This window comes from Lates calcarifer, linkage group LG13 (genome assembly GCF_001640805.2).
Source record: "Lates calcarifer isolate ASB-BC8 linkage group LG13, TLL_Latcal_v3, whole genome shotgun sequence".
NCBI lineage: Eukaryota > Metazoa > Chordata > Actinopteri > Centropomidae > Lates > Lates calcarifer.
In genome coordinates, this window is record NC_066845.1 from 19728093 (window position 1) to 19755275 (window position 27183).

Genomic DNA, 27183 nt, shown 5'->3' on the forward strand with positions numbered 1-27183 from the left:
TCCTCAGTGTGTGCCGTTGTTCTAGCCATCACAAGGACCGCTACTGAGGAAGTGTCCAGGCAGGTCTCTCCGGAAAATTCTGCAATTCATCTGCTTCAGAGCGGAAACAGGCTTTCTGCACAAGGTCATCTTTTCACAAACAGCTCCCACTCCTAACACACACGTTCATCTATGGTCATGGCTATCATATTTACATTCCAGCTAACTCTGCTGCCTTTGGCAATTACAGACTTTACAGAGCAGAGTTAACACCTAAATGGAAGGATTTTACTATTTCTACTACTAACTCATAAAACAAGTCTAGTTTATTTTTTACATCCATTTGTTTCTAAAGACCCATTTCTTCTTGACTGGCTTTCTTCATTTGCCCTGATTGTGAAAAAGGCTGAATAAATAAGCCAAAGTAAAGGCGGCTCTTTAAAACTACCTCCTTACAGTACCTTCAAAACCCAGGAATAGTTACATAGTAGAACATTTTATGAATTCTATGAAATATCATTATTGGCTGTGGCCAATATTGATATTTCATAGTTTCAAAGATATGACATCAGCCCATTTTCACGTACATGCATACAATAAACAAATATTTTTGATAAGGATGCATTAAATGTGGTTATTATCATCTATACATTTAAATTATCAGTCACTGAAAGATACTCTTTTGTTTTTGTCTTTTAGATAAAAGCTACAGAAAAGCTTTTCCCAACCATCACATCTGTTAATAGACAGGGCCCCAGCAGCCTTTTAGAAATTATTGAGGTCAGGAGTAAAAATCTCCTGAGCAGGACTTCACCAAACCAAGAACTGTTTCACTATCTAATTTTTTGTCCAAAAAAAAAAAAAAAAACACACACACACACACACACACACACACACATTTTGTGTAATTCTACTAGAAGTCTCTTTTAACTTACTTAATGTTTTTCCCAAATTTGAGGGGGTTTTTCTGAAACACATTGATGTTCATGTCATTAAATCATCATATTCAGCAACTATTACCGAGGGCATGACCTCACTCTGTGGTAGCTACAGACTTCTTAACTGACTGAATATCAATCAAAAAGTCTTTTGAAATTATATCTGTACTACAGTGCGTTAGTATGTCCTGACCAACTTATAAATTGATAGAGATATATTTGTCACAAGCTACATTCAGACAATATTTTTGGCTTAGCTGATCTATCACACTCCATCAAATAGTTATTTGTGAATAAATTCACTTTTTCAGTCAACTGAAGGCTGGAAATAATGCTCCAATAACACAGCGTTGATACTAGAAACTACACAACAGAAGTCATAGTGAAGAGACAATGTTGTTTCTTGTTTCCATTATACAGTAACTGATCATTTAGAAAATACAAAGTATCACACAGGAGGGTGGCAAAGCAAAGTTGGCAGTTCTACAATCTGTCCTTCCTCTCTCATAACCAACTAGCAGCAGCTTAAAATGGTTTCAACTGTGCAATAGAGCTGTAATAAATACATTCTAATAACATTACATAAGATTGCTGAGCCCAGCAGTTGCTGTTGTGAGCTGTGTGGAGTCATGGATCAGAGAGAAGCTGATTTTGCTTTGGACTGTCTCTGAACTCTGTAATTCTGTGTTTTTCAAGAATTTCATTTGACTGTTTATCTGACAGGCCACAGTCTTTCAGATGTCAGATTACTGCAAATCATCAACAAAAAGCTACATTTTAGCTGGAATCACCTGTTTTACTTAGAATACACAGTGTCTTTGCTTTCCCACACCACCACCCTCAACACAACACCTAAAAATAGAACTCAAGGATATATAAGGAGTTGGCCAAACAACTGGTTCCTAGTTCTCCAGTCCACTTCTGGAGAATAATCACTCATCATGAAACACTTTTCCTTCCTGCAGCATGCAAACAAGAGCTATGTTCACAAGACACACCACTGAAGTTTAATAAATGGGACACATTGGATGTCATATTGATGACAAACCAAAGACACATTCATGGCTCTAATCCTAATCCGTAGAGATGAACTACGATAAACAGGCAGAGAGAGGGTGACAGATGTGCGGCCAAGACAGTGTCATAGCATCAGATTCACTGCTTACAACATAGTAATAATCGTGTGGTTTTATTTCCCTGCACAAGGCACACACAGAATCAAAAGAACAAGATACTATGGGACACTTCTGTTCTCTTTTTGTGTTAAGACTGAAATAAGATGGCCATCATCATGTGGCATGGACACAACAGCATGGCACTTCACAGCAGGACATTTAAATATGTGGAAGGATGAGCTTGGTTCTGAAAACAACCAAAAGTGGAAGGTAGCAATCAGAGGAACAGGTTTTGGATCCATTTAAATTATCGGTTAACTGTACCACGGATAAAATATCAGTTCTATTTGACTGATGGGGAGACTTCAGATGGCAGTTCCCAAAAATACAGATCAAAGAGCAAAGAGGTCTATGGATTCATCCCAGAGAGAGCTGGAACTAGAATAGAAGCATCCATAATTCCCCATTTCACCACCGGGAAAAGGCACAGTGCTGCCTAGCCTGACACATTGACTGATCACTGATCATTGTGTTTAAATAGCTCAAGGGGGACGGACTCCGGTTTGTAATGCTCTGACAAAGAGAAAATCAGAGTCCACTTATTGTGTCCCACTGAGAGCATATTGACCATCTACACATAGATCAGCCAGCTGATGGACAGGATTTAGATCGCAAGCTCCCAAAAATAAACACCACATAGAAAATGTGTTGATCAATCCAGCACAGAAAGCGCTGGAATATCTATAATATACCCAAGAGATAAAAAGGCACAATGAAGGCCAGCCTTTCTGTCGCCTCTCTAATGGCTGTATAGATCTGGAGGGGAAAGTTGCACCTTTGGAATAAAAGCAGCAGAAGATGCCACTGTGAGATGTTGTTAAAAGCTTAGCACCACTTTATGGCTCCAGCAAATGGATTCTCCTCCAGACTGTGTGGTCACTGGGGAAACAGCAGTGGCAGGGAGAGCAAATAGAGGAGAGCCAGTTTAAGGGTGATGGCCTTTGTAGTTTTCCTCACTTTATGGCAAGGGGAATGGTTCTAGATTTATCTGTGATGCACTTCACTGTGACTCTTTAGTGACACTAGGTCTGCAGACTACAAAGAGTCTACCTGAATCCCACCACTACTGTGGAGGAGCCCTCTATCTATCATAGCGCACCATGTATGGATGAACATTTTACACATCCATAAAGCTGGATGACTTGGAGTAGATGCACCAGAGGCTGAGATATCCTGATATTTAGTCTGGATCATGCTCCTGAATCCTACATTTCGCATAATGCATCTCCATAGCATTTTTTGTCAGTCCTCCCTTGACTGATAAAAACCCTTGTTTTTCAAAATCCACGCTCCTTGTTGTGCCAGTGGCTCAGTGAGGCTATACAGCAGTGCTTTGAGCTAAATGCTAACGTCATCATGCTAACACGCTCACAGCAACAATGCTCACACTGATGTTTAAGAGGTAGGTTTACCATATTCAGAGATTAATGTGAATGTCATATATTGGACAAATGTATTGGACAAATTACATTTCTGACTTAATGATGGCACTAGAGGAAAAGCCAGCAGATTTTAAGGAGGTTTTTACAATATATGCTGTAGAGGACATGAATTATCAGTACCACATTTTAGGGTAATCAATCTGATATTTGTCAAGTCATTTGACACATGTAAATCTTATGATGGTGCCAGAGGATGAATCAGGGGATAACCAGAGGCAGCAGCATTCATCCTCTAGGGATAGTGAATGTCTTTTGGGACTAAAGTGCTGGACTAACCAGGCCAACATTATGCCACCCCACTAAAGTTGTATTCTAAAAGCACAAACTGGGATTACTCACATGATGTCACTTGAGTAATTTTCTCAGATGTTAAGAAGCTCCTCCAGAGCTACATTAGACAATAAACAACTCACAGGCTGTGTAGTACTAGCCAGGACTACTAGATTGATGATGACATGTAAAATCGGCAGAGTGCTCCTTTAACCTCATGCTGTAACTGGGACATCTGTTATGGCAATCACAGACACTGGCTGTGTGTTTTGGCAAACTGTAAAAATATTAGCCAACACATCATCATCACATCCTGGCACATCTGAAGTGTCTGCTGAACTGAGAGGCCCTTTCAACCACAGGGCCAGTGAAGGCAGGGAGGCCCACCAGCACCCGCCTCTGATCTGTTGTAGGGCAGCCTAAAATTAGTGCCAGTCATTGAGCAGTGTAGGTCAGAGCTGGCCGCCCAGCCCAGCACACCTACTAATCAGTGTGTGTTGAAATAGCTCAGGGTGGTCAGACTGCTGCTTGTAATGCGCTGCTTAACTGACAGAATCAAAGCCCAATAATTGTTCCAGTCTGTGAAAATAAACAGACAATGGAGCACAAACAAGCATTAGCTATACACAGATATGCTTTATGGACGCAAAATGAAACAGCTGCATGTCTAATATGAAACAATAGCTATTTAGTCTTATTAGGTTATTATATCAGGGATTTATTCTGGTCTCAATACTTACTTGAAAAGCCTAGAAATTATACTGGAGCCTGGCCAGTCTTTAGCCTCTGTAGTTTTAAAATGAACAAAATCATGACTGCTGACATTGCTTATTACAGGCAGATGATGAACACACTTAAGAAATTTAACCAGCCACATGAAAAGCCACAGTGACCTCCAGGTATGATCAAATATTAATTTGCATGTCTGAATAGAATTAAATATTTGTGAACAGCCCTCACCTGATGTGCTTTAATGTGATTGGCTAAACTGTAATCTGCCTAGTAACTCAGGTTTAACAGCACATGTTTTCATTTAACATGGTGTTTAAAGCTACTGGTGTGAGGGCTCAGTGTAGAGTGAACCTGATCATCACAAAGTTTGAGATAATTTGCTGTGTTTTGCTAAATTATAAAACTTGCACATCTTTGAAAAAATGCGTACTGTGGCTCTGGAGTAGCTTTGTCAAATCTGGGAAAATAATCCCTGGTGATGTCATCAGGGTAATCTGGGCGAGGACCCTACGAGTTTACAACAGAACGTGTGTATTTTAAAGTGGGGGCATGGTATTTGAGGGGAACCTGAGCTGCCTTCTTTTGCTACATTGTGTTTTCAGTAGCTGTGGTGTAGCTTTGCAGTTCTTAGGAAAGTAAAACCCTAATGATGTCACAGTGATGTCGTCAGGGTTATCTCTACATGGGCATGAAGACAACAAATTTATTAATAAGAAAAAGCTTGCATTACAAAATGTTTTTAAAGGCATGGACACTGACCATGTAGTGAGGGTCTAACGAAAAGATGCTGCTGGGATGCATTGTGGGAAATGTAGGATCTAGAGTTTTTGGAAGTTGATCCATACTACGCAATAAAACTCTGGATATTTCTGCCTCTGCTGCACCAATTTTGACCATTTGTTATTAATCTGTCCCTCTCAAGCTCACTAACTTTAAGGAAGTGTGACAATAAAATACTGCATATTTACTGCACAAATACTGCACAAATATAAGAATTAAGTGTTAAAATTCACTTGTTATCATGGGCTTCATTCACTTGTACTGACCAGACTCCGTGAGAGAACATTTTGACTAAAACAAACTCTGCTGACCAGTGACACAACAAGCTCTGTGGGTCAGGCTGTTGTGAGAGAGGTGAACTCATACAACACTTAACATTTCATTAGCTGTTTCCCCCCACACCCCACAAGCAGCTGAGACATTCCATAAACACTTGGCCTGCCAGCCAGCAGCACAGAGGGCCCTTTGAGTGGGACCAGGGAGGGGAGCTGAGATTGCAGGACCAGAGGGCTGAGGCTGAGCACGAGGGAGGATCACTTAGCCGAGGGAGGCCTGCAAGCTCATAAACATGCCAGAGATTTCTTTTCTATTGAGGTTTATCTATGGAAACGTGTATGTTAGTATGTGGATAGTGGATCTAATAAGAAAATCTAGTGTGAACAGTCTTGCTTAGTTTCTGACCAAGTGTTTTGTTCTGTTCTCTGATAGGGAAAACAGAACAAAAAGGCTATTCATGGCATTTACTGTGAGAGCAGCTGGCGATGCCTGGCCTGGTGTACTGATGGCCTGCCAGCTTTTGACCACTTACACAGTACACTGCACAGAAGAACAGGTGTCTTTCTTACTCACACACATATACATACACACAGATGCAGGCGAAATTTGGCTGCCCTCGAGAGCTGACAGCACTTCCTCTGGTAGGCCTACATTTACTCTAGGAAAGGGAGAGGCTGAATTCTTTAGCTTCCTTGACCACTAAACCTCTGATGTTGATATTCAGGTACAATGATAGGCCTGTCTGAGCTTCCTAGAGGGACCTCAAATATTCATGAGTCTGCAATTACCTGAGAGTGTGGACCAGCACCAGTGTGACTTTTGCTGAGGCAGCGAGCAGTGCCTACCTCTGGACCGAGGCCAAGACATTCAGACAGACTTCATCAGCTTCCAGACAGACACTTTCTATTAATGTCACAGCCATCCTAGACAACCTGTCTACCTACAGAAACTGTGCCAGATCCTGGGCAAGGCAAGGCACAATCAAACAAAACACAATCTCCTGATTTTTGCAGAGGGATTATGATTAAACTAATGGGAAATTTGTTATTTCCCTTTTGGGCGACCTCTTCCTCTACGTCCTCTGTACCACATGAACCACGAGACAGTCTACATGCCCAGGCCCTTCTTCAGCCACAACAGAAAGTTGTGGCCACAGGCATGTCAGTGCTGTGATGATAATTAATTATGGCAAAATAGACCCATCAGAGAGGTGGCCTCCTTAAAGGCCCACAGCTAATCAGCAGTTCTATTCACAGCAAGGCTTGACAATTGGCCTAGATAACCAGAAACCAGGAGACAACACTTATTCTTCTATTCATAGAAAAAAATTCCCTTGAGATGTGTCAATTTTAGACTGGCCGTTTCACACAGTGATGCAGCTGAGTAGCAGCAGGACAAGTATGGGTTTGTTTGCGTCAGTTAGTAGGTGTTTCTAATGGTTAAGTCGGTCATTTTTTCCCAGGCACAGACAGACTGCCACCATGCCAGACATTAAAACACACACATAACAGCAGTAAGGACAACGTCAATACTATACCTGCTGCAGAGGTCATGTATTCCATGACAGGATGCAGATCATAAACGTATACACAAAATCTTACGGTCCAGAAAACCTAATTTGGGTATAACTACTGACGTGTATTGTACTGTACACGTTTGTCTGATAGTTGCACAATGCGTAGCTAACTGGAGCACAAAGTACCTTTACAACAATGAGATTAAGTTAGCTTTACTAGGCTGATTTCATAGATTTTAGTGGATGCCGCAGTGCTTTATAATAAATACAACAAAAAAACTTTCCAACTTCTCCATAAAAGTCACTAACCACAACAAAGAGGAGTTTATTGCAAAAACTTGCCACAAACAGGCTCCTTGGCCTGGGTCTAATCCAGCTACGTGCACAGTAATGTTATTACAACATCAGAAAATAAATCCAGACTTCTTGGTAATCCACAAAGGCAGCTGTGCCATCATGTCAGCAACAAGTCTCCTGTGGACAAAAGCTGCTGGTCAGGGTCTTCAGCGTGGTGGTTTAAAAAGGACAGGGTTCATTAAACGGGGAACTCCACTGATTTTACACATAAACTGACAGTTTACTGGTCACGGGATGAACTACTCAAAGCTCATACTTGGCCAAAGAAGTAGTTGTTTAACAAAGAGATATTCATAACTCAAATTCTACTTACTAGCTTTTTAAAGAGCTTTTAGCCACATCTCATGATCTTCATCTCCAGGATAACTGAGAAATTTCTTTGTCCTCAAAGCTGTTAAGAGGAACTTTAGTTAACTTTTTGCTGTATTATGTTTTGCCTCTGGAGAAGCTTTGTCATGACTGAGAAATCACTTCCTGATGATGTCATGGTGATGTCATTATGGTAATTGGCTTGAGCTTTGAGACTGTAATTTATAAAAGAAAGCTTGCATTACAAACCAGGGGTATGGAGCTTGAAAGATGTGGACATTAACCAGGCAGAAAGGGTATTGGTTGTATTATGGGAAATGTAGAATTTAGTGTTTAAGAAAGAGAAGTAGTCAGGATATCTTGGCCCCTGCTGCATCAATTTTGACCATTCTTTTTTAATCTGTCTATCACAAGTTCCCAAACTTAAAAGAAGGGCAAAACTAAATTGGTGGAGTTTTAATAGAATTAATTAATAGCAAGCATTCTCCTAGTTTTTTTAAGCAACTTACTCACAAATGTATTAATGCTTTGTAGAGACCAGAAACTTTCTCTGCACAATGAAGTAAAGAAGCAGCTATGAGTGTGACAAAACACCCAAGAAACACCCTTACAGCATGTCTGCAGCACTGAGTGACAAATGGCACAGTGGAATGATGCAGACCCAGATCGAATGGATTTAGACATTTCAGTCATCCCAGCAGCGTGCTAGCTTACACTTCATGCTGATTATATCACGGACTATCTGCTTGTTCGTCACATGCTTTGTGTCAGAGAGCTTTGGACTGGATCACCTTATATAACAACAAACTATTCTGCTTATCTGCTTAATCTGACCCACAGTGGATAACACGTTTTTTGTTTTTTGGGTACAGGCAGACAAATTTCCAGCTCCAATCCTAATACGTGTTCTGTATCCCAATCCCTCTTTGCAGAACATGTGGCCTCAACCAGCAACAATATGTGTCCTCCTGTGTCACTCACTTTGACAAACGTTCTAGCACTCCTTCTGTCCTTGGCATTACCAAGTTGCCTAGATCACTCTCCTTATCCCACTTAACATTGTTATATTGTTAAAATGTCAATACTTGTGCTCAGTGAGTGATTCTCCTATTGTGCTCATACATAACAACAGGAAACACTGATGGAAGGCGTTTTGATTGGAAGCCGCGTGACACACTTTAAGCCCCCTCGATCCTCTTTTTTGAGTGAGTTGTTAGAGCTTTTTCTTACCCGCCTCCTGTAACAAAGAGCCTCCCTAAATTTATCACGCTAGACAAACCCCTTTAAGTTAATTACTCGGCACCGAGGACAACAACACTGATGTGTGCTGACACGAAAACACTCAGGGTGGACAGGGCCGAGCGACTGGGAAGCCCCGGGGCAGCCGCTATCTCAGTCAGAGCATCTCTGTGAGAGTGCTGCAGCACTCAGCGGGCAAAGAGCAGAAGGGGGTGAAAAAGAGAAGACAGACTTGCTTACAAAGGGGAAAACACTGCTCAAAGAACTGCAAAACCACTGGGTTATGGTCAGGGATCAGCATATGTAAAGTGGAGTTTGTCTATCCAGTCCTTGCATGGCAGATTTACTTTTTATGAGGTCATAGTTTGAAAACACAGTTTTTTTGTGCATAGCCTAATCATGCTTAAAAGGAAGGAGTTAACATCCCTGACACACTCAATATGGATGACGCCCGTAAGGGAAAAAAAGAAAATTCCCATTAATCAGACGAGAGCACATCAATTTACCAAACCTGGCCTCTTTTTTTGTGGGCCACTTCAATCATAACAGCTTGATTTCCCTAAAGTAAACCAGCTCCAATGCAAGAAAACCACAACAAATTCACAAAACATGTATAAAAAATAAAGTGCACAATAATCTGGACACCAGAAAATATTTTAGGGCAGATTTAGTGTATCAGGTCAGGACCTCATTAAAGAGATTGCAGGTGCATTTTACACATCAGTGACTTACTCTGGATCAAGGCCAGTCGGGGCATGCACTGACATCTTTCAGACAGTGATTAGAGTGGGCCCTTAATGTGCTTTTTACTACTTTATCATCTCTACCCATCAGATCACTTTTCTCTTTTTAATCCTAAAAATGAAAGGCTTGAAGAACATCTGTGTTGTGCAGTGTGTCTTGCAGACCTACCCAGATCACCTTGAACACTGTTGTCATGGGACGTCCTGCTGGACGTGGTGGAGTCCCCATCACTGGGCCAGATCTGGCCCGTTTTGCGGACCCCGATGATGGAGGCCTCAGAAACCATCACCTGCTGCTTCAGACGCTTCTGAGAGAAAGGTGTGGGCGGGCTGCTGCTGTCAAAGGACTGCTGGGAGGGCGAGCGGCTTTTCTCCCGATACATCTGATAGGTGGTGGGGCTGGGAGACACGTGGCTGGACTGGCCCGAGGAGAAGTCCTCCTCGCTGGATGTTAAGTTCTCGTTCGAGCTGCAGTCCGGTGTGTATCCACCCCCTACGTCATCAAAGCTGCCAGGGGAGTAGGAGCGCCTTGGCCAGGTGAGGTGAGCATCCTCCTCTATGCTGTGGTCCCTAATGTGGATGACTCGGGTGTCCCCGTCAGTCATCATTCCCCCAACATACACACTGGTGTAAGGCTGGCACTCAGCTAGCTGTCGCTCAGACTTTCCCCCAGTGGAACGGGTTGCACTGTCTCTCAGGAAGTGTGGGGTGACCTCAGCTTCATCATATGACCCGTTGTAGCTGCACTTCCCCTCAGTGGACCTGCCCCTCTGAACAGCCTTGCTGATGTCCCCTGTAGCAGCTGACAGGTTCCCTGGGACCGAGTGCAAGGACCTTTTACGCTCAATCTGCATGGCCTGACAGCCCAGGGTGCTGATCTTGTCCGAGACCTCCCTGTCGTTGACTTTAACCAGCCCTCGCTCGTGATGGTACTCCATATTCACATAGAAGGGTTTCTCCTGGCCGCCCATCACTGACAGCCCTCTGCCATCCCCGGCCGTGTGAGAGTTGGCTCTCCTGATGCGCTCGAAGTTGGACCTCAGAGCTGCCACTGAGCCTGTGCCCACCGGGAAATCAGGAACCTCTGACTCCTGGCGAACGGGTGACACCCCACCCTTCTGTTTGGCAGGGGATGCACCGTCCACCTCTCCTTCTGGATGCGGTTTACACCTCGCCGTCTTCACATGCCCTCTCTGCTGCTGCTGCTGCTGCTCCTCCACTGGTGCCTCATCTGTGAGGGACCTCTGGCTGTCAGAGCCACTGGGCAGGTCTCCGTCCCTGGTCTGGGGCGTCCTTTTAAATCCCCATCTCTGCCCGTCATAGGACTTCCTCTCTTTTGCGAGCAGAGTCTGTAGGTAGATCATCCGAAAGCGCTCCTTGTTCACTTCCTTCTCTAACTGCCTGATAGAGGTCTTGCATTTGTCCAGCTCTTGTTCAATGTCCCCCAGTGAGTTCAGCTCCATGCACGGGGGATCAGACTCTGGGAACTGGGCTCTCCATGCTTCCACAAACCCCACTGGTTCAACCATTGTTATTACTCTGACACAAACTATTCAATCAAATAACACGAACATAAACATTTCTAAAGAATGAACTGGACTTAACTGTTTATAACTTAAAGCCTCCATGGTGCTACAGTTAAGAAAGACAAGTGTTTTCTACAGTGAGGAAGGAAAGGAAGAAAACAGGGAAGAAAACCTGTCCAGCTCACAGTCTTTACTCACAGACACAGGAACAAAATCCCACAGAGGCAATACCGCGGGTCCGTGTGAGTTTATTCCTCTTCTTGCACTTGATCTCCTCTTGTGCTCGTCTATTCCCTGAAGATTCTGTCTTCCTCTGTGTTTGGTGTCAGACTGACTCGCAGCTCTGTGGTGTTTTGGCTCTTCGTCAGCTTTACAGTTGCAGCACAAAGAGGAGGGGCTACGTGGATGTGATTTAGGCTCACACTCCAAATACACGAAATAAACAAAGAACAATGATGGACTGTCAAAATGTTTGTGATCGAAAATCGAGTTTCCAGGTTAAGCTGACTACGGCTGATTACGGGGGAAATCGCCAGAACATGTCCCCGAAGAAAAGTTGAAAAACGCTGTGGCAGCTACGAAACACATAAAAGAAGACAAACAGACACGTTAAATGCTGTAAAGGTCCCACAGGGCGGTGACCACGAGGGTTTAGTGCAGGAAGGTGTTTGTCTTGAGGCTGTTAGAGTCCAGGTGGATGAGGAACAACGAGGTCCCGACTTTTAAAACATCTATTTTTTTGGTTGGTTGTTCAAATTCAGCTCAGATTTTTTTTTTTTTTTTTAGCTCTTTAAAGAAACCAAGCAATCCTTTCCTTCTCCCCACCTAGCTCTAGACTTGTCTCCGTATGACACACCACACTTGTCCTTTCAGTTATGCTCTGTAAACTCTGGATAATATCCTACCAAAGTTCATTGTGGTGCAACCTGAAGCCGTGCCTTGTGAAAATATCGCCATCTGATGGTTCAAAAGTTCAGATCGTGACAGGGTGATGAGTTCAAGTAAAGACTGATACGACTCCTACGGGAATTTAAACTGGTTACCTTACATTGTTTGTGTTCTGTTATATGCAGCATTTCGAGATTTAGGAACTGTCCACGTGTGTTAATGGTGTAGGTTATAGGCTATATTACCTACCATTAAAAGTGAAGAGAATATCCATATATGTCACATACAGCTGAGACTATGACTGTTTACTGCCTTTAGTCAAATTCAGCCGAGCAGTAAGTAATTTTATTTCATTTTAGGTGGTCGATATTGAACATGCTTTGATTCTGAAGAGTCAGTGGAAATTCAGTTCTAACCACGCGCAACCACAGCAAGTCAGGGGCATTTATTTATTCATTTATTTTTATTTTTTTATGTATTTTTTAAATTTATTTTTTTGACCATAAAGCACACAAGGCTAAGTTTTCATGAATTTTGTACTTATCTCTCTGTGGCACTACCATAGACTGTACGGGCACTTCGAAGCAATTTGCGCACATGTAGCGCAATAACACCCCTCTTGAACAAAGTGTTTATGACACTTCCTGTTAGCAACCAATCAGCGACACCTTTATGGTTTCCATGGGGCTGTAGACAACAACCGCTACATCCCTGTCTACCCGCTAGCTAGCTAAGGATTGATAACATTAATAAGGCGACGTAACAAACATTTTTGAATGTTTTCTCGCCATTTGTAAATGGTTGTTTGTCAGCGTCCCCATCAAGTCAAGTGAATTGACCTCCAGAGGGATTCTTTACGGGCTAGTCGACGATAGAAAGCTAACTTAGTGCTAGCTGGTTTATCCACCAAAGAGGAGGACGAAGAGCCATTGCAGCGAGAGAGTTTTAAAATTTCCAAGATGAGTGAACAGCTGAAATTCATCGTTGAACAACTCAACAAAGAACCCTTCAAGAAAAACTTTAACCTCATCACGTTTGACTCCCTCGAACCGATGCAGCTGCTGCAGATTTTAAATGATGTTCTGGCTGAAATAGACCCAAAGGTGAACAACTAACATTAGCTTCAACAACTGAAGCTACAGACTTCAGTTACTGCATTTGTATCAGTGCTGTTGTGTGATATCTGCTCATGTGTGCTGTTCATTAACAGTAATCGGTGACAAGTAACGCCACTACCTTACTACTATTCTTGTTTTTAGCAAGCTTTAGACATACGTGAAGAAATGCCTGAACAGACTGTAAAGAGAATGTGTGCCCTGCTGGGGATGCTCAAATACAGGCCTCCTGGTAACCTCTCTGATGTGTAAGTAACTCCAGACAATTTCAAATAAAAGGCCTTTTCATCTGGTGAAGCACTTTTTGTGTGTAGTCTTCAAATATATTTTCAACAAATGCTCTGCCTCCTCTCATCTCTTGCAGGAGCACCTTCAGACAGGGTCTGGTGACTGGCAGCAAACCTGTGGTCCACCCTATCCTCCACTGGCTGTTACAGAGGGTCACTGAACTGAAGAAGAGGGCTTACCTTGCTCGCTTTCTAGTCAAACTGGAGGTGCCTGCTGAGTTTCTGCAGGATGATATCATCAATGACACCTATCACCAGGTTTCTCAGTATATTACAGATTCAGTCACCATGTAATTTCCTGTTGCTTTTATTTTGGACTTGCTAATTATAATACTGCTGTATTTTTACAGTATGAGGAGCTGGTGGAAGGATTTAAGACCTATCACAAGGAATGTGAACAGCTGAGGACTTCAGGCTTCTCCACAGCAGAAATCAGAAGGGTAAACAAAAAGTCAACAACTTCTTTTTGTTTGAAGCTCTTGATATTAACAATCTCAGCATAGAAGTTGTATGCACTTAACATTGGAGGTGAAACAGTTACTCAGTTAGTCTTTTCTTGGTTTTCACTTGTCCCTTTTAATTTAATTTATATTTGGTGATGGTTGGTGTGCTGCTGCTGTAACAAAGCAATTTCCTGTCAAGGATCAATAAAGTACCATTCTATTCTATTCTAGTCACAACGTTAATTGCAACTATTCTGATAACTAACTTATAAATATATATGTTTTTAAGCAAAGATATCAGAAATTCACTGGTTCCAGCTTCTCAAATTAGCATACCTACTTGCTGATTTTCTTAATTTTACGATGCTAACCTAAATATATTTGGGATTTTTACCACTGGTCAGACAAACAAGTAATCTGAATATGGCAAGTCAGACTTTGTGACAGGCATTTTCCCCATACTTTTTACTGATATATTATGGATATACCAATTAATGCAACTGAGACATAAATCAGGACATTTTTTAATAATAAAACCAATTACTAGTTGATTGACAGGCTTTTGTTCAGCAGTTATAAGTAATGTTTCTATGATATTCAATAATTCACTTTCCTTATCTTAGTTCATACAGTGCTCTGAAATATTCCATTTTATTCTTTAATCACAGGACATTAGTGCAATGGAGGAAGAGAAAGACCAACTAATCAAACGTGTTGAGAGGCTGAAGAAGAGGGTAAGGCTGACTGCTCTGGGAGGCCCCTTCGCTCTTTCAATGCTTGGGAGGCTTTAGGATTCACTGTGGAATGAAAACATGACCTCAGACATATATCACCAGCTCCTCTAACAGACCTGACAGGCTGTAAGGCTGTCTTAACAAGGCTGTGAAGTAATGAGGTGTTGATTTAATAGGTCTTACTTACAGGCCCTACCGAAAGGTGAAACCTGACTCTTGGTTATTTCTGCTGACCATGTGATAACCTGCAATGGACATCGTCACATTAACTTGTTAATCCACTAGGTGGAGTCGGTGTCCAACCATCAACGGATGCTGGAACAGGCCAGACAGCTGCGAGTGGAGAAGGAGAGAGAGGAGTCACTGACTCACCAGAAGCAAGAACAGAGGAACCAAGTAAATGCTTGTGATTAATTCTGGTTTATCATCACATCCTCTTGGTATATTTTACACCAACATCGTAGACCTACTGAACTGTATGCTGTCTGCTGTGCTTTGGAGGTGTTGTAGTTGATTCTTTTTTTATTCTTTATAGGCTCACCATTACACCTAAGGCCTTTTCAAGCTACAAGATCTTTCAGTCACTGTTTCATGTTTGATATTAGAGCCAAAAGAATTTGACAGCAAATTGTTCAGTCAATTGAGTAAATTTCTCAGCAACTATTTTGATAATCAGTTAATTTATTAAGCACAGTTTGTGAAAAAAAGTCAAATATTTGCTACTTTCTGAGTATTTGTTGCTTTTCTCTGTACTCTCACTGTAAACTGTATATCTTTGGGTTTTGGATTGTTGATCAGACAAAATAAGACATTTGAGGATGTCACCTTGAAACACATCTGACAGGTTGTGATGGGCATTTTTTCTCCATTCATGACATTTAATAGACTAATGATTAATCATTTTACTAATTAAGTAATCCTCAGATTAAATGAGCTCTATTTGAAATAAATAAATAATTACAGAATTAATTTGTGTAAAATTGTAGCTTTTGTAGATGAAAAGTTTCAAACATTTTGAAGACAAATTTTCAGGAGATTATAAAGTTGCTTGAGAAGAACCAGTTTGTGGGAATGGTCAGCTTTCAGATACAGTACTTTTATTGAGACATGCTGAATAGAGCTCAAACAGTGAGTTGATTAATCGATTTGTCAGTTGTTCACTAGCAACATATAATCAGTTAAGCCAAAACAGAGTCAAGCATAAGAAGGTTCAAGTTATTCTATGACTTTTAAGACAATTTTCAAAAAATCACCGCTTCCAACCTCTGAAATTTGCTGGCTTTCAAAAAGATCAATCAATAATAATATCAATAATGAAAATAGTTGTTAGCTTCATTTACCTGTATTAGTAATCATTTTTGTCTGTGCAGCTGTTCCAGGCAGAGCAGAGACTGCAGAGATCACAGCAGCAGTTGAAGGATTTGCGACAGGCAGCAGCAGATGCCAATCCAGAGAGTGAGTACCTATGTCCTGCTGTTGCCTCTGCAGGACACAGCTGGATGGGAAGTTCAAGGGCACAGCGGAGCGTTAGGGGGTCTCTAAGCTAATAGGCTTTTATCTGTTGAGACCCTCTAATTATACTGATCTTTGAAGTGCTGTAGTGCAGCTTATGTGATGTTGGAATTGTCTCCTTTTGTTCTCATCTGGTATTGGGCTCTTCAGCCAGAGAAGAGATTTACACATTTGCAGTTTCTAAAATGACCTGTGCAATGCAGACTGAGGTGGAGCTGCACAATTAGTCGCTTATCACAATTACTGTATGTGTGTGTCCAAATAAGAATATAGCTGTCATTCAGTATTAGTAGTTACTATAAAATTAATAAAGGACTATTTCAGTATCAGTACATTTAACAGCAGGAAACATTAGTGGTGTGTTTTTCTGTATCTTAAGTGGCTTTGCATATATAAGTGATATTCAGCATGAATCAAGTAAAGAGCAGTTAGAAGGCTGATAGGCTTTCAAAACAATTAAAAGCTCTGTCTCTTTAAGGTTTAATGAAGAGGCTCGAAGAGGAGATCAAGATCAACTCCTACATGGTCTCTGAGAAACTCCCCAAAGAGCTGGAGGGTATGAGGCATACAGTGCAGTACCTTCAGAAGGTGGCATCAGAGCCTGCCATGGGCCAGGCTGATCTCCAGGAGCTTGAGGACAAGGTCAGGAACAGAATGTAGTGTTGTGTCTGTATACACTAATTCGTCACAAACTTGTGATGTGTTCATCTTTGAGTGATCTTTAATTCATACTTTAACAGATTAAAGAAGTTGACTATCAGATAAACCAGCTGATTGAGAAGAGGATGATGAGAAATGACCCCATGGATGACAAACTGACCCTGTACAGGCAACAGGTGTTGACTTCATTTCATTTCTTTTATCTCTGTGTGACATGGGCCCTGTGGGTGCAGACTGTGGTGTTGTGTGATGATAAAGGTGCCCTGTGCAGTTTTTGCAAACAAAAGGTATTGACACATTTTTTGGTAATTAAACATTAACAACATTGTGTGGGATCCTCGAGGCTGAAAAAAAAAAACAAGGACCCAGTCATACAAAACACAGCTCCCTATCACTACAAGTTCTAGAAAATCAGTACACTGATGTACATTGCAGTATTTATTTGTTCCCTTAGAAGGCCCAACTTTTCATGAGAGAGTGCTGATGAAGTTTTAGGTTATATTTTAAGGCACTATCCTGTAATTATAATAGTGTTTAGTTCTGAGCAAGACCTTGTGGTTAAAACATATTGTCTGTTTTTTTTTAATCAACCCCAAAACATGTTTTAATACATCAAAAATGTCTTAAAATTATGAAAAACCCAGAATCTACTGTATGTTTATGCAGATGTTTTTGATTTCAAAAGTGTAACTACTGGACACAAGATGTTTCCTACTTCACTGAAAATGTAGTTCTCATTGTCTGTGACCTGGAGGCTTCAAGCTTCCACAACACTCTTGTGTAAGTTACATATTGGACCATGATTGGCTTCCAAACTAGTTGTGACATTCAGTTGTTTCTATAGTGACAAAACGTACCTAAAATACAGCTAATTAAATGTGCTGAAGTTTAGAGACGTCATACTTACAGCACAGGTACTCTATGTGGAGTAGATGACCTGACTAAAATAGCACCCCAGTTGATGAGCTGATTTGATTTCTGGTGTGCTTTGATTTTTTGTGTCTTGTCTCTTTTAACCTCTGTTGGAATGCTTGATGATGAACTACCAGTGCTGTGAGGATGCGTGTGCCGGGACATAGAGCTATCCAAGTGCCTTTTGTTTACAAGCTTATGTTTCTTGCCCTAATAACATTCCCACTGCTCAGTGGCTTCCCATGGTTAAAAGTAAATCAACAGAAAATGTTTTGTCATGTTTGTTTTTCTAAAGTAACATGACTCTTGCAGGCCTCGATCATCATTCGAAGGAAGGAGTCAAAGGCAGAAGAGCTTCAGGAAGCGAGGGAGGAGCTGGCCGCAGCAGAGAGGGAGCTGAGACAGAGGACCAACCAGCCACAAGCTTCAGATGGGGAGGAGGTCATCCGGGGGGATGAGGTACACTGCTGGAAGTGTTTTTTTACAGTCACAAAATAAAAACAGTACATATCAGCCAGTTATGAATTAATTCAGAGCCATGTTAATGTTATCAGAAATTGTCATATACATGATGTCTAACTTTATTTCTGAAAGTAGCCTAGAAAAGAAACATTTCCTGCATGATTATCTTCTTTGTGTGAGAGGTAGCAGCTAACATCACCTACAGAAACTCCTGCTTTATCTAAGTGCACACAAGTAGATCCACAAACCGCAGAAAACACAAGAGGCTATTTCTGTTCTTATCCAAACACAGACAGGCTCACTGTCTAATGTTACTTATCCCTTTTCCCTACTCTCCCTCACATTCCCATGCAGAGCCATAAATAGAACACAACAGAGAATATCCAGAACAAGGAACTGTACTGGACAAACTGCCTGAAAGTTGGCCTTTTCTCTAATCTTTAGTGTAATGAGTCTCCTAATTCAAGTCAGCTGGACACATTAAACAGACTTGGGGCATAAAACCTTGGTCTTTATTTATATCCCATGACGAGGATGTACTCCCACTTTCAAACGCATGGCATGGTCTACTCTGAACTGTCACATTGACAAACCAGACTGAACTACTGACAAAGAGAAAGAAATGTAACAGTATTGTTACATACAGGTTAGAAGCCCTTGGGGAATGGATTCTTCTTTTGCCTGTGCATACATTAAACTTACAATCAAAGTGTCAACTACAAACAGTTCTGTTTAAGCACAGGGATGTTGATAGATGGAGGGTGTGCTGTGACTGTATGCACTCTGTGGATGAGAATTTTTATAGCCTGGTGCCTGACGCACATTGATATCCATGAGGTGAGAGCTGGTCCCACTGCTGAGGCACTAGAGTCACAGCATGTGTGAAATTACAACAGCTTTCTCCATCCCCTGCCCTGTGATCTGTGGGGCTGCTGTCAATCCCTGTGGATGGTGCACGTGTGTTGTTCCAGGAATGCTGTCCTGATGCTGACCCTGACCTCTGACCTGCATACATGCAATGCCTACAGGGTTTAGGAAAAAACGCTCTATCAGGAACATTTAAGATACTAAAAGTATTATTTTAGCATTAGTAAACTGATGCCACATTACTTTGGGACAATTGTATTATGACTTTAAAGGACTAGTTCAACGTTTTAGGGAATATGTTTATTGGCCCTCTTGTGTCTGACTGGACAACCAACTGGCCAATGTAGGCTGAGACCCCAGATCTGAGAGGTCCCAAAAGTCCACACATAGGGCATGTACTGCACTTACTGGGAACTTGGAGGCAACAGGATATGTACGCAATGCACATGAGGGTGGTAGGTGAGGTGTGGGCAGGGTCAATATGGACCTGGAAGAATATTTTGGCAGACTCTTTTAGCTTTGGACAGAGCAAGGCTAGCTTTTTCAAGCTCTAGCTTTTCCCCCTGTTTTCAGTCTTTATGCTAAGTTAAGATGACAGACTGCTGGTAAATTGAATTTCTCAAAATGCCAAACTATTCCTTTAAGTCAAGCAAGACCAGTGCGCAAAAGATGGACAAGCTCTGGCCTCTATGCTGCATTTTAAGACTTGGTTATGGGGCAGATGTAATGAGACAGTTTTTAGCATAAAAATGAAAGAGGATGGTGTTCTTGCAGCAGAAACAAAACTAAGACTTTCACAGATTCTGGCAAATGATAAAGGAAGTGAAATACCAATGGAAAAGTTATTTCCAACATGTTTATTCTTTTCAGGTAGGGAAGAGAAAGCAATCATCTTAGCATGTAGAGAAGTAACAAAATCTTTGTTACAGGAAGAAATATTATGGTTGTAATTTAGAAAAGAAAACAGTGCTGGCAATAACACTGGTATAAGACTTAAGATCATATGTATTTCAACCACTGTCTATGTTCTGCGTTAATTATACCATTGTATTACAATTAATTAGAGACTGACTGCAATGATGAGAGACAGACTGCTGTAGAGACAAAGAGGACTCTCGAGACTATACATGAATGAAGTTAATGGAGAATGTTTCGTCAAACACAGCTTATCAGACTCCTCCGTAGTTTTGGGCCATCAGCCACGGTGGAGATGATCACTTTATCAGAGGTATTTTCCATTCTGCTGGTTACGTGTCATCACATGCCACCTACCAACTGCAGGGTCTCTCTGAGAGGGATGACTACATCTGCTCGTCATTGGTTGGCCAGTAACATAAAACCACTTTGTCAACCAGCCTCATCACACTGGTTAAATTTAGCCTTCCTTCAGTCAAGACACCATCACAAATCTGAGTATCATATGTGGAGATCTTTAAGTAGCTGTTTTTTATTTCTTAAGGGATACTTTCCTACTGTACGTCCTACGTGCAGTTATTTGGAATATCTGCTGCACCATTTACATTTCTGTGACTATATATGCAGGTGTGTGCTGGTGTCAGTGTACTGTATGTCTGAGACTAGTGTGTTATGACTGAGCTGCTGTCCAGTTTGACAGCAGTTGTTTTGGGGACACAATGTCAGGAACACTATGCAGTATTATTCTACTGTGCTAATTCCTCTCTCAGCCATGTCTGCCCTTGATGTCCCAAAATACACAAAGAATAAATGTACAGACACGCTCACATTCACACACACGCACACACACACACCCACACTCACTCACACACACATGAAGCTTCATGGATCCCCAGAGGATGTGAAGCATATTCTGTGATTTCTGGGGCTGTTCTCCCGTGTCCATGTTCATTTATAGCTGCTCTTCATTGTGAAGGAGTTTCATTGTGTCCCAGCAGACAGTCAGGGCGGGGAGTGACTGAACATCCACTTAAAGCAGTTATTCTGCCAGATGAAGCTGTTTGCTGTACATAGCTGGCTGTGAACCTGAAAGGATCGAGTGACTGTTTCAGATCATGGCATGGCCGCCAGGCCCCGCTGCTGCAGTCACTGCTGTCTCCTAATCCCATCCCTCCCCTGGCTCAACCCATTGTCATCTCCTGTGGCCTTTCATAGTATTTCAGCTGTGCTGGACACCATGTTGTCAAATATAAACTGCATGTATTCCTCTATCATTGAATTTCCCATAGAAGCATTTACATTTTCTTGCTTGTTGCAGACACAGGAACATTGGGTTTCACTGTACCACTAATAATGTCAAAATATTTACTCAGTCCTGTTTTAAAGCTGCTGTAATTGATATGTTTATGTTAAAAATGTATGTGATGATCCTGCAGTTCCCCTCAGCTCTGCAAAGAATTTTAGCATCTTGCAAGTTTACTGTTTTTGGTTCAGTCTCACTGCTCTCTTTAGCAGTATATCCAGATGCAGCAAGCGGCTGTTTTCAGGCAGAAAAGTTCTAAAAAGCCACTGTACACTATCTGTCAAGCATCAAGAGTCAGATAGACCAAGTTAGCAAGTGGTAAACATGGTGAAACATTTCTTAACAATAATATCAAGTGTTTGTTTAATTGGAAGATAATGTTGAAATCTGCTTCTTTGTTCTTCAAAGCTGAAACGTTTGGTGGTGAAACTGCGGAGCAGAGGAACTGTGTTCAAGAAGAAACGCCAGGAAATTACCGAGCTGAAGGCAGAATATGGAGTCCTGCAACGAACAGAGGAGATTCTCAGGCAGAGACATGAAACCATTCAACAGAAACTGGTAACTCTTTCATGAGAACAAGAAGAAGGATGTTTTAGTGGTCTTGTTAAAGGAGGCCTCAGTAACCATCATTTTCAATGTTCCATATTGTAACTGGACCCCGTACCTGCTTTTAATACCCTATCTGCCCTATAGCATTCATACTGTATCCCCACCCCTCTCCCTGTGTTCAGACTGTTCTCCATTCCAAATGTGCTGTTTTCACTTGATCTCCCCATTCACGCAGTTTGTGTTAACAGTGAAGTGGTACAAAATTCCTGGAAATGGCTTCACACCTCTGTGTGGTCCCAGCACCTGACTTGTTGATAGGCTGTCTGACGCAGGCAGAGCTGCTATTTCTGATGGCTACATCTGCTGCTCCTCCTCTGTCTGCATCCCACGCTGTGTTAAAGCAACGAAAGTTTTCCTGCTGCTCACATGTCTAGCTGGCGATGTGTCCGCCCCTCTCTTTATGGGCTCAGCTCTGTCACTGCAGCTGAGATGTGCTGTTGTAGTGTGCCTGTATGTGCAAAACATTAAAAGCTTTGTGTTTGAATCAGTTTTCAAACAGTATTCATGTCACAGTCTCGTGAACTAACCCTAGCCTCATGGTAAGCAAAGCTGTACGTTAAAATAATTTTAAAAAAATGTACTCAAATCATAAAGTCATTGATAGCACACTGACTGATTCTTCATATTGATTCAGAGTTTTAGGCCTAAGCAACTCCTTCAGAAAATTGTTTTTGTTGTATGTGACCATTTGATTTCACTGCTGAATTTGTTCATGTTTAGATAAGATGCCATGTGTCTTTGTTGTGTTTTTAAGCAAACTGTGGAAGCTGAAAAGGGAATTTCTGGCTACAGTGACACTCAGGAGGAACTGGAGAGGGTCTCTGCCATTAAGAGCGAACTTGACGAAAAGAAGGGTCGCACACTGGATGACATGTCTGAAATGGTGACTATTCCATGGGGCCTTGGGTAAAATCCCCACATATCTGACTTTGTAGTTAATGTAATACTGGTTCTTACTAATACATTTGTGCATTTTGAAGAAAACCTTCTCTAAACAAATATGTATTAAACAAATGCTAATTTTATTTATTATTGTATTCTGTCTATTCTCCCTGTCTAACTCAGAATGTTTTAAATCCACTACACAGTAGTGTCCCACCCACACAACACGGGCGTTTTGACTTAATTTGGCTAATTAGAGCTAATTAGAATGGCTTTAATAACAGTATGAGCCTGTACAGCCTGTGTCTGAGTGCCATCTTCTTCACTCTGTAAGGGCAGGACATCTTATACTGTTGCCATTGTTCTAGGCATTCAGAGTTCAGATTTCACAGTTGTAAATAATAAAATAAATGATGTCTTGAGTTCCATTTAATTGCTTCAGTTTCAGGGTTCTGGTATATGCTGGCTCACTGCCACACTGTCCTGACTTAATGAACATGTAAATGGAACAGAGCCATCATTAATGTTATTAGTAAGACCTGTGTTTTTCCTGCTATGACACTGTCTGTTGTGAAAGGGGCCAATTGGTACAGGTTGCTGACCTCATGTAACTCCCAACAGAACCTCAATTTTAGCACAGGTTTAATCAGCCTGAGTGAAAACACCTGTGTTCATGTGCAGGGCATTTAACTAGGCTTAAAAGTTAAATGCATAGTTTTGATATCCCCTCTATCTTTACATCGACACTGTAAATGTTCAGCATTATCCCAGCGTAGCTCATAGCTTCAATTTTATTTATCACCCTCTCATCCTTTTGTGTTAAGACCCAGAGGGAAGCAGTTGCAAGTGATTAGGCCATTCTCCAAGCTGTAGTGAGTTTGTTGATCAGATTGGCAGCAAGTACATTTGGCTCAGTAAATCATTTGTCACAGTCACATTACCTGCTGTTTAAATGTCTACACAGTTAAATGCTATTTTATATATATATATATATATATATATGTGTGTGTGTGTGTGTGTGTGTGTGTGTGTATATATATATATATATATATATATATATATATATATAAAATACTGTTTCCCCTCAGTTTACATTGTGATTACTGTAAAATTTATGCTGGTTTTTACAGGTGAAGAAATTAAACTCTGTGATAGTGGAGAAGAAGTCAGCTCTGGCTCCAATTATAAAAGAACTGAGGTCACTGAGACAGCGGTGTCAGGTGAGCATTGCCCGCATTATAACACCTCTGCTTCAAAGAATCCTCACACAATGATTATTAGTGTTTGCAAAGAAAACTGGCCGTCTATTCAAATGACCACATTTAAATAAAAACCTTCAAAGGCATAACAAAACATTATTGCCCCCTAATACTCCAAAATGGCATTTTGCATATAGTATATAAAAAATACAGCTGTCACATGTCTCACCTCAAACGTCCCATAAATTCTCCCCGAAAAGCCAAAGCAAAAACATTAGAATTTTCATATGAGAAAAACATGATAAACTAAACATCAAATCAATTAAAAACACAAATAGTGGGATCTTTTTGTGTGCCTACAAGCCCATAAGAGTAAATTTGTCTTGTGTTTGTGTGTTATGTTGGACTGCGTCCATTAAGAATAATTTATACAGTCCATAAATAAAATGCACAATGGGAAAGCCCCCCACATCACTGAGCTAAAGCAGCGGATTACATTTTCCTACACGTGTTCCCAGAATCACTCTTCCATCTTACTGGGTAATGTCTGCTAATGAAGAGCTGCAACAGGAAGACATAAATAGACTTTGTAAGAATTAAACTGCTCAAAAATGCCAGCTGCTTATGTTGATATGAAACGGTGCTGTTAAGTATGACAAGAGTGTTTGAAATGTGTATTCTTTGTATTTGTCTCAATTCTCACTCAGCACACAGTATGTGAAATCATTTGTCTCTCAGTTCCTGTGTATGACTGTTTGGATTCTGATCTTAACAGGAGCTAAGCCAGGAATATGAAGAAAAGAAGGTGCAATATGAAAGTTGTGCTGCTGGTCTAGAGAGCAATAGATCTAAATTGGAGCAGGTATGGTTATTATCCTGCATTAGACTGAATATAGTCAACAAATAAATTATGTTTATTCAATGTATCTGTGTATAATATTTTATGTCTTTGCTAAAGTGGTAGACTGTATCTCTATATTCTCATGTTTTTTCAGGAGGTGAAAGCACTGAGAGAGGAGACAGCACAGGAGGAAAATCAATATCATTATATTAACACCATGTCAGAGGCATGTATTTTAAAAAGCTAGTGCATCACTCATCATTATCTCTGTTTTACAAGCCAAATATGGTCCAATTAGAATTGATACTCCCAACCTGTGAATAGTGAAATGTTGCAGGGGTGCTGCAGGAGTGGATAAAATGTCACAGCATTTTGCAAGTGACCTGCCCCCAAACACCCACTGTGACAATAAACCAGATCTCTTCGTCTTTGTCCTCCACAGATCATTGAGATGCAAATACAGCGGGCAGCTGAGGAGATGAAGGCCTATGTGTCCTCTGATCCGCAAGAGAGGAAGAAGGCCATCAGGTGAGCATGCTGAGCCTGGTCAGCCAGCTGCTTGCAAAATGAGCAGCCTTTTTTTCCTCCAAGACGCTCTTATTACAACTCAGTCAGTCAAGCTGCTGCCACTTTATTCTTGCGTACAGCAGAGAGAGCTGTCAGAAACTCATTACCACACCTTGCGATATCAAGATATGCTGCTACACCACACCTTTATTTAAAAACACTGGGTGAGATCAACATGGGATATTGTGATGGCTTGCACCTGACTTATGTTCTTCTTCTTCTTTTGTAGGGAAGTGTACATGAAGAACATTTCAGAGCAGGAGTTACTTGGCAAGGTGAGAAAAGTGTATGTAATTACTGACCTAGCAGATGCCATGGGTCAATATTTGGAAATATTCCTCTATTCTGTCAAGAACATGGTCTGAGGATAGACAGGAGAGACAAGAACACTTACAGGAAGCTTACAGAATTGCATTAATGTATTAAAGGAGTACATATTTTTCACTAACATGTTTGCAGTTTGATCTTTTAATACGTTCAGATAGGCTATAATCCATAACCGGACTCATACTCTAGAGTCATTTGCCATTTAAAAAAAAATTCTATCAACTTACTAATCACTCTTTTCCTTTGTGAACTCCAGAAGTTACGTGAGAAGCAGAAGATGGTGAGAGAGAGCCACAGCGACAACATGGAGCAGATGAAGATGTGGCAAGACCTGGAGCAGCTGATGGAGTGCAAGAAGCAGTGCTTCATACGAGCTCAGAGCCAGGCATCTATTGGTCAGGTCATCCAGGAGGGAGGAGAGGATAGGCTGGTGTTGTGAGATGTTGAGGCAGGGTCAACGACAAAGTCAACTACAGTGCATTCACTACACAGATCAACTTAACGTTCTACACCCTCCTGTAACATGTCTAAAACTTTACAATATTGTTTTGTTGAATGGAAACTGATTCTGGACACTATGGTACATTCAAATGACCGGTACAAGTTTTGTTTTGTTGTGTTTATGGGGTTCATTTTTCCCTCTATCTTGTCTGTTACACACTGCCATTGAGTTTCACTTGATAGTATATCTCATGTAACCAGTAACTTCTGGTGATGACACGGTTTAAGATGTTTTGTAAATCCACAACTTAAAAAACACATGTATCAAGAGGTGTTGCAGGACAGGGGGTTTCACTCTCTCTGGTCCACAGGAGACCCCTATTTGACACATCTTTAAGAATACACTTTAAATCAAAGTGTCCGACGATAACAGCATACAAAGTGGTGCACTTAGGATGTGGCCGTGGTCAACTATTTTTGGCAACAACAACCATGACCTTGGACAGAGTGTCTTGCCAATTTTGGAATTCACTGGGACCACTGTTGCTTTGGACAGTGCTGATGAAATAGACATATTTTTCTGCTTGTTTTCGACATTAGACCCTTCTTTCAAGACAACCTTAGTGCTATATAGTTAGATATTTGGTTGTCCATGTATATCTATTAAATGTATTTTATATTCATTTTGACTCATGTTTCATTACATTAGTCATCTAAAATACAACTCTCTGTCTTCTAAATGATAACAGACTGCTGCCCATAAATTCCCTGTTGGGAATCACCTATTTCTGTTAAACAGAATAAGACTTTTTAAACAGAATAAGACTTCCAGTGAATACTTACTGTAATGCTAGAATACAGAAAACACTGTATTTATAGCAATCAAATGTCAGATTTGATATTGATTAAGAGCAGCATGTTTGCTCTCTGTAACTGG

At 41.1% G+C, this 27183-nt stretch overlaps 2 protein-coding genes across 2 annotated transcripts in view; one reads left to right on the plus strand and one right to left on the minus strand.

Annotated features, from left to right (window-relative positions):
* Positions 1 to 12446, minus strand: part of si:dkey-91m11.5 (BCR activator of RhoGEF and GTPase) — a 32101-nt gene extending 19655 nt beyond the window's left edge. Inside the window, exon 1 of the mRNA XM_018669473.2 lies at positions 9926 to 12446. Within this exon, the coding sequence (XP_018524989.1) occupies positions 9926 to 11285 (1360 nt within the window). The 5' untranslated portion in view covers positions 11286 to 12446. The remainder of the gene's footprint in view (positions 1 to 9925) is intronic.
* A 366-nt stretch (positions 12447 to 12812) lies between these two features.
* On the plus strand, positions 12813 to 26929 carry ift81 (intraflagellar transport 81 homolog). Its single transcript, XM_018668512.2, has 18 exons — positions 12813 to 13273; positions 13430 to 13533; positions 13650 to 13830; positions 13923 to 14012; positions 14684 to 14749; positions 15035 to 15145; positions 16120 to 16204; positions 16740 to 16903; positions 17002 to 17097; positions 18146 to 18292; positions 21789 to 21938; positions 22744 to 22872; positions 24002 to 24091; positions 24846 to 24932; positions 25066 to 25137; positions 25354 to 25439; positions 25708 to 25753; positions 26062 to 26929. Exons 1-18 carry the CDS (start codon positions 13130 to 13132, stop codon positions 26242 to 26244), a joined length of 2031 nt encoding a protein of 676 aa, XP_018524028.1. The 5' UTR covers positions 12813 to 13129; the 3' UTR covers positions 26245 to 26929.
* The last annotated feature ends 254 nt before the right edge of the window (positions 26930 to 27183 follow it).

Excerpts from the sequence above, each read along its gene's own strand:
- ift81 (XM_018668512.2), top strand. The coding sequence starts at position 13,130 with ATGAGTGAACAGCTGAAATTCATCGTTGAACAACTCAACAAAGAACCC. Across the intron at positions 25,138-25,353 it reads ATATTAACACCATGTCAGAG|ATCATTGAGATGCAAATACA; the intron begins GCATGTATTTTA and ends TGTCCTCCACAG. Across the intron at positions 25,754-26,061 it reads AGCAGGAGTTACTTGGCAAG|AAGTTACGTGAGAAGCAGAA; the intron begins GTGAGAAAAGTG and ends TGTGAACTCCAG.